This window comes from Carcharhinus amblyrhynchos, chromosome 7 (assembly GCF_965287045.1).
Source record: "Carcharhinus amblyrhynchos chromosome 7, sCarAmb.v2.hapA, whole genome shotgun sequence".
NCBI lineage: Eukaryota > Metazoa > Chordata > Chondrichthyes > Carcharhiniformes > Carcharhinidae > Carcharhinus > Carcharhinus amblyrhynchos.
The window spans coordinates 106,243,307-106,251,228 of record NC_137330.1 but is presented as its reverse complement, the minus strand read 5'-3'; the positions used below and the strand labels follow the sequence as shown (position 1 = coordinate 106,251,228).

The 7,922-nt window shown below is 44.5% G+C and overlaps 1 protein-coding gene across 3 annotated transcripts in view; it reads right to left on the bottom strand.

The window, feature by feature from the left end:
* Positions 1-1,905: 1,905 nt before the first annotated feature.
* rpf2 (ribosome production factor 2 homolog) overlaps positions 1,906-7,922 on the bottom strand; it is a 39,163-nt gene continuing 33,146 nt past the window's right edge. For all 3 annotated transcript variants that reach the window (XM_080192915.1, XM_080192916.1, XM_080192917.1), the window contains one exon: positions 1,906-2,617. In XM_080192915.1, coding sequence (XP_080049041.1) covers positions 2,432-2,617 — 186 coding nt within the window. In that variant the 3' untranslated portion in view covers positions 1,906-2,431. The remainder of the gene's footprint in view (positions 2,618-7,922) is intronic.

Here is a 7,922-nt window from a genome sequence, read left to right as displayed (position 1 = left end):
AGTGAAGAAGTTCCTCCTCAACTCCATTCTAAACCGCCCCCCCTTTATCTTGAGGCTGTGCCCCCTAGTCCTACTATACTTTCTGAGCGGGAAGAGTCTCTCCACCTCTATCCTATCCAACCCATTCATCATCTTATACGTCTCAGTGAGATCTCCCCTCATTCTTCTAAACTCTAATGAGGACAAGCATAGTTTATTCAGCCTCTCCTCATAGCTCAACCCCCTCAACTCCGGCATCAGCCTAGTAAACCTCCTCTGCACTCCCTCCAAGGCCAAAATATCCTTGCGTAAGTACGGCGCCCAAAACTGCACACAGTACTCCAGCTGCGGCCTCACCAATGCCCTATACAGCCGCAGCAAGACCTCCCTACTTTTATATTCAATCCCCCTCGCTATGAAGGCCAGCATCCCATTCGCCTTCCTGACCACCTGCTGCACCTGCAAGCTGGGTTTTTGTGACTCATGCACAAGGACCCCGAGGTCCCTCTGCACCTTCGCCTGCTGCAGTTTTTCTCCACGTAAGTAATAATCCTTCCTACCATTATTCCTACCAAAGTGTACCATCTCGCACTTGCCAACATTAAATTCCATTTGCCAGTTCCTGGCCCATTCGCCCAGCATATAATATCAGGGGTTAAGGTATAGTGAATTTTTGAATCATTGTGTTTGCATCAAGATTGTTCCAAACTTTTTGTCTAGTAGAATATAGCTCATTTTTCTTGTTTGATTTTTAAAAAATGTTTATGTTAAAACTCCATCAGCAGACTTTTGTGAATTTGTTCAGTAACTTACCTCCATTCTAAAAAGAAGTTAAGATCTATAAAGCCAGGTTTCACTCTGGAATCTGAGTATTATCAGCTGGGACCATAATACAATACATACACGGAATAACTACACTCCAATTTCGAAGCTCAGAAATATCTTTGTATATAGATGGTGTTCCCTCTCATCGTAATTGTATCTTGCAAATTGAATGATTTTCTGTTTTGGGATATTGTAAAACAAAATCAAGCCAAATCCAAAGATAACTGGAGTGTAGCCAAATCAATCTCTCTAAACCATAGCCAGCAGTCACCGTGCAATTTTTCCTATGCTTATGGTGGTGGTGGTGGCGGTGGTGGGGGAGAAAAAGAGACAGAGACCAGGACTTTACACAGAATATCAACATCACAATTTCTGTTTTAAGTTGAAACTCTACTTGCATAATATTCAAAACAAAATTTATTTCTCAAGGTGTCTATGGCCCTTTTGAGAGATGTACATCAACAAATAGAATGGATTAAAAAAACTGAGCAAAATGAATTGCCACTGTAAGATCACAGATGCCAAATTTCAGCAATTCTGCAAATTCACTGGAAGGGAAGAGGAGACATCAGCTTCAAGCCAATAGAATATAGATTTCAGATACAAAACTGGCATAATATTATGCTTGATAACCAAAAAAAGAGAATAGTGAAGTTTCCGTCATTCATGACCCAAAGTCATTTCTCTGCAGCTTCTGATAATCATGGACTTGTAAACATTCTCCCACTGAGGGTAACTGAAACAAGGGGCGAACAATTGCACAATATATCCTTTGGCACAATAAAATTGTACTTAATATTATGCAGAAGAAAAATGGACCATAGCCAAAATATCCAATCAATAGTTTTCAAAATTTCCTGCTATTACTAAATTTAAGTTACCATTATGAGTTATTTCATTTCAGGGTTCAGAAGGTGGTGGACTAGCTGGGGCCAGACAGGCTTTCTATGAACAGAAAGCAAAATACTGCGGTTGCTGGAAATCCGAAACAGAAGTACTGGAATTTTGGTGAATGAATCAGATGCAAAGCTCACACTGAAGTTCCTAACCCAAAAGATCCAAGTGCTACTGAAAGCAATGAAACTTTGCTAGTAACCAGCATTTTGCATTCCAAAATCCAAAAAACAATTTATTTGTTTCACAAGTTATGGAAAACGATTATACTTTTGAGAACTTTACATTTCTTCCAAATTGATTTTTTTTTGGCCAATTGTTTACTTCTCATCACTATTTAGAAGTGATTTAGTACTTACCCCTCCAAAACAAGCATGAATGTAGTTTGGAACTACATTTAAACCAGCAATGTGAAGTTAATTGCTGACTTCTGTGGGTCAAACCACTCTGCAAGGACAGATTTCTCAAACAGTACAGCTTCCCAATCATATGGAGCATTTCATCTTACACAAATCTGATATTTCACTCTCCCAACAGAAATATTGTAACCATCACTATTGTGCAATCATAAAAACATAATCATTTACGTCAACACTGTTGTAAGAAGTCTGTCAGATGACATTTCAACATTTATTTGGTCTGTGTTTGCTGGGGCTGGGAGTTCAGTTGGTTTCATCAGTTGAAAAAGCAGTGGTGAAGTTTGCCAGATTCCTTGCTTTTACCAGCAGTCCCGTTACTGTTGCTTTGCCATCTTGGGGCTGCTCTCTGCCTCCTCAGGAACGACCATCTTCTCTCCTTTCCTCTTCTTCAGTCCTTTCATTTTTCTCGTCTGCAGTTTGCTGAGGTCTTGCTTCTCCATGTGGATTCGGCCGAATGTTGTTCCAAACACATCTTGGGAAATGTTCTTCTTCTTCTTGGCCTGGAACAAGAGGTCAAAAACATAACTGCAGAAAATATTCTTCTTTTCACAATAAACGCCCAATCTTATTTAGCTCAGAAATAAACAAAAACAAAATCAAAGTTGCATTGAGCAGTTACCAACGATTTAAACACCTGGAGAAATGAATAAAGCTGCAAGAGTTTAAAATATTGAGCATTAAATTAACAGGCAATGCTAATTAGACCTTTAAGCTCAGTTATACGATAGACAGGTGGCACAACGTTAGCACTGCTGCCTCTCAGCTCCAGGCACCCAGGTTCAATTCCCTGCTTGGGTCACTGTCTGTGCAGAGTCTGCACGTTCTCCCCATGTCTGTGTGGGTTTCCTCTGGACGCTCTGGTTTCCTCCGCAGTCCGAAAGATGTGCCGGTTAGGATACATTGGCCATGCTAAAATCTCCCTCAGCATATCCAAACAAGGCTGGTGTGGCGCGGCTAGGGGATTTTCACAGTAACTTCATTGCAGTGTTAATGTAAGCCTACATGTGACACTAATAAAAATAAAAACTTATTTCTCATTCTCTCCTGAAGTTCACCTTTTCATCTGCACTGATATTCTCCAATGCTTACACCACAAGTGACCATTCCTATTGATATTCTTTGTACTCCAGCTGCCAGTGATGAAGCCTTACAGAGTTCTGTGCTGTATAAGGTTCACCATGGTTCACCATGGTTTGATAAGGTTCACCATGGTAGGCTTCTGCACAAAATGCAGATGTATGGGATTGGGGGTGATCTAGGGAACTGGATTAGGAATTGGCTAGCGGATAGGAGACAGAGGGTAGTGATTGACGGTAAATATTCATCATGGAGTTCGGTTACAAGTGGTGTGCCTCAGGGATCTGTGTTGGGGCCACTGCTGTTTGTGATTTTTATTAATGATCTGGATGAGGGTATAGTTGGGTGGATCAGTAAATTTGCTGATGACACCAAAGTCGGAGGTGTGGTAGATAGTGAGGAAGGGTGTCATAGTTTGCAGGAAGACTTAGACAGGTTGCAGAGCTGGGCCGAGAGGTGGCGGATGGAGTTTAATGCAGAGAAATGTGAGGTAATTCACTTTGGTAGGAATAACAGATGTGTTGAGTATAGGGCTAACGGGAAGACTTTGAATAGTGTGGAGGAGCAGAGGGATCTAGGTGTATGTGTACATAGATCCCTGAAAGTTGGGAATCAAGTAGATAAGGTTGTTAAGAAGGCATACAGTGTCTTTGTGTTTATTGGTAGGGGGATTGAATTTAGGAGTCGTAGCGTTATGTTGCAACTGTACACAACTCTGGTGCGGCTGCACTTGGAGTATTGTGTGCAGTTCTGGTCCCCACATTACAGGAAGGATGTGGAGGCTTTGGAGAGGGTGCAGAGGAGGTTTACCAGGATGTTGCCTGGTATGGAGGGGAGATCCTATGAGGAGAGGCTGAGGGATTTGGGGTTGTTTTCGCTGGAAAGAAGGCGGCTAAGAGGGGATCTTATTGAAACATATAAGGTGATTAGAGGTTTAGATAGGGTGGATAGTGATAGCCTTTTTCCTCTGATGGAAAAATCTAGCACGAGGGGGCATGGCTTTAAACTAAGGGGGGATAGTTATAGGACAGATGTCAGGGGTAGGTTCTTTACCCAGAGGGTGGTGAGGGATTGGAATGCCCTGCCTGCTGCAGTTGTAAATGCGCCTAGTTTGGGGGCGTTTAAGAGGTCTGTGGATAGGTTTATGGACGAAAAGGGGTTGGTTTAGGTTAGTGGGTCATTGTTGTTTTTTTTTAAACTGGTCGGTGCAACATCGTGGGCCGAAGGGCCTGTTCTGCGCTGTAATGTTCTATGTTCTATGTATACTTGGTGTAGTTTTAAATAGTCTGGTAGCCTACATTTTGCAATGAAACTGCAACGGTCAAGAGGTCGCTGATGAAATTCAATGGACTTCCCCAAGTCAGCTACGATTCTCACCAATTTTACAGATGCATCATAGAAAGCATCCTTTCCAGATATATCATTGCTTGGTACGGCTCTGGCTCTGACCGAGACCGCAAAGAAAGACAAAGGGTTGTGAACGAAGCCCAGTCCATCACACAAACCAACCCCCATCCACTGACTCTTACTACACTTCCCGCTGCCTCGGAAAAGCAGCCAGTATAATTAAGGACCCCACACACCCCAGACGTACGCCATTCTTCTTCCGTCAGGAAAAAGATACAAAACTCTGAGGTCACATAGCAACCGACTCAAGAACAGCTTCTTCCCTGCTGCCATCAGACTCCTGAACAGATCTACCTTATATTAAGTTGATCTTTCTCTACAGCCTAGCTATGACTGTAACACTATATTTTGTACCCTTTCCTTTCCTTCTCCCCTATGTACTCTATGAACTGTATGCTTTGTCTGTATAGCAAAACAATATTTTTCACTATGTTTTAGAATCATAGAACTCTACAGTGCAGAAAGAGGCCCTTTGAGTCTGCACTGAACACAATCCCACCCAGGCCCTACCACTATATCCCTACATATTACTTACGGGGCGAAAAACTGCAGCAGGCGACGGTGCAGAGGGACCTCGGGGTCCTTGTGCATGAGTCGCAAAAACCCAGCTTGCAGGTGCAGCAGGTGGTCAGGAAGGCAAATGGGATGCTGGCCTTCATAGCGAAGGGGATTGAATATAAAAGTAGGGAGGTCTTGCTGCAGCTGTATAGGGCATTGGTGAGGCCGCAACTGGAGTACTGTGTGCAGTTTTGGGCGCCGCACCTGCGCAAAGATATTTTGGCCTTGGAGGGAGTGCAGAGGAGGTTTACTAGGCTGATACCGGAGTTGAGGGGGTTGAGCTATGAGGAGAGGCTGAATAAACTGGGCTTGTACTCGTTAGAGTTTAGAAGAATGAGAGGAGATCTCATTGAGACGTATAAGATGATGAATGGGATGGATAGGATAGAGGTGGAAAGACTCTTCCCGCTCAAAAAAGACAATAGGACTAGGGGGCACAGCCTCAAGATAAAAGGGGGGTGGTTTAGAACGGAGTTGAGGAAGAACTTCTTCACTCAAAGGGTGGTGAATCTCTGGAATTCTCTGCCCATTGAAGTGGTGGAGGCTGCCTCGCTAAATATTTTTAAGACGCGGGTTGATGGGTTTTTGATAAGAGAGGGGATTAAGGGTTATGGGGAGAGGGCGGGAAAGTGGAACTGAGCAGCGACAGATCAGCCATGATCTTATTGAATGGCGGGGCAGGCTCGAAGGGCTGGATGGCCTACTCCTGCTCCTATTTCTTATGTTCTTATGTTCTTATATTATACACACTAATCCCTCTAACTATGCATCCCTGGGCATTAAGGGGCAATTTCTTAGCATGGCCAATCAACCTAACCCGCACATCTTTGGGCTGCGGGAGGAAACTGGAGTACTGTGAGGAATCCCACGCAGACACGAGGAGAATGTGCAAACTCCACACAGACAGTGACCCGAGCCAGGAATCAAACCCAGGACCCTGGAGCTGTGAAGCAGCAGTGCTAACCACTGTGCTACTGTGCTGCCTGTTAATACATGTGACAATAATAAATCAAATAAAATATGTAGGGTCAAATCCTGGTCACGGAAAATCTGCTTCAAAACACCCATTGATGCATCAGCCTTGATTTAATTGGTAGCACTTGAGTCAGAAAGCCGTGGGTTCAAATCTCTTTCCACGATTCCAGCACAAAAATCAAAGCTGCCACTCTAGTTCAGTGACAGAGTGCTCCATTGCTGGTGGTATCACCTACTAGTTGAGACATTAACCTGACGTCCCTATTAGGCGGGTGTCAAGAGCGCACAGCACTATATTGAAGAAGTACAGGCCAGTTATCCTCAGTGTTCTGGTCAATACTGATCTCTTAATTTACATGACAAAACAGATGATCTCATCATTATAACATTGCTGTTTGTGGGACCTTGCAGTTTACATAAGAACATAAGAAATAGGAGCAGGAGTAGGCCATCTAGCCCTTCGAGCCTGCCCTTCCATTCAATAAGATCATGGCTGATCTGAAGTGGCTCAGTTCCACTTTCCCGCTTTCTCCCCATAACCCTTAATTCCCCTGTCTGTCAAAACCCGATGCGCCACAGCGAAAAACCGCACCGATCTCCTCAGAAGGCAAACACAGGACACAGTGGACAGAGTACCCTTCGTCGTCCAGTACTTCCCCGGAGCGGAGAAGCTACGACATCTTCTCCGGAGTCTTCAACATATCATTGATGAAGACGAACATCTCGCCAGGGCCATCCCCACACCCCCACTTCTTGCTTTCAGACAACCACACAACCTCAAACAGACCATTGTTCGCAGCAAACTACCCAGCCTTCAGGAGAACAGTGACCACAATACCACACAACCCTGTCACAGCAACCTCTGCAAGACATGCCGGATCATTGACATGGATACCATCATCACACGTGAGAATACCATCCACCAGGTACATGGTAAATACTCTTGCAACTCGGCCAACATTGTCTACCTGATACGTTGCAAGAAAGGATGTCCCGAAGCATGATACATTGGGGAGACCATGCAGACGCTACGACAACGGATGAATGAACATCGCTCGACAGTCACCAGGCAAGACTGTTCCCTTCCTGTTGGCGAACACTTCAGTGGTCACGGGCATTCAGCCTCTGACCTTCGGGTAAGCATTCTCCAAGGCGGCCTTCACGACACACAACAGCGCAGAGTCGCTGAGCAGAGACTGATAGCCAAGTTCCGCACACATGAGGACGGTCTCAACAGGGATCTTGGGTTCATGTCGCACTATCTGTAACCCCCGTGACTTGCCTGGGTTTGCAAAACCTCACTTACTGTGCTGTCTGGAGACAATACACATCTCTTTAAACTGTGATCAGTGCTCCTTCCACTCACATTATCAGCCACTTCAGGTCTTGAACAGCAGGTTAGGTGTAAGGATTCGCATTTTAGAACATAGAACATAACAGCGCGGAACAGGCCCTTCGGCCCACAATGTTGCGCCGACCAGTCTTATTTTTAAAAAAAAACATTGACCCACTAATCTAAACCAATCCCTTCTCGTCCATAAACCTATCCACCAATCTCTTAAATGCCCCCAAACTAGGCGCATTTACAACTGCAGCAGGCAGGGCATTCCAGTCCCTCACCACCCTCTGGGTAAAGAACCTGCCCCTGACATCCGTCCTATAACTACCCCCCCTTAATTTAAAGCCATGCCCCCTCGTGCTAGCTTTCTCCATCCGAGGAAACAGGCTATCACCATCCACCCTATCTAAACCTCTAATCATCTTATATGTTTCTATAAGATCCCCTCT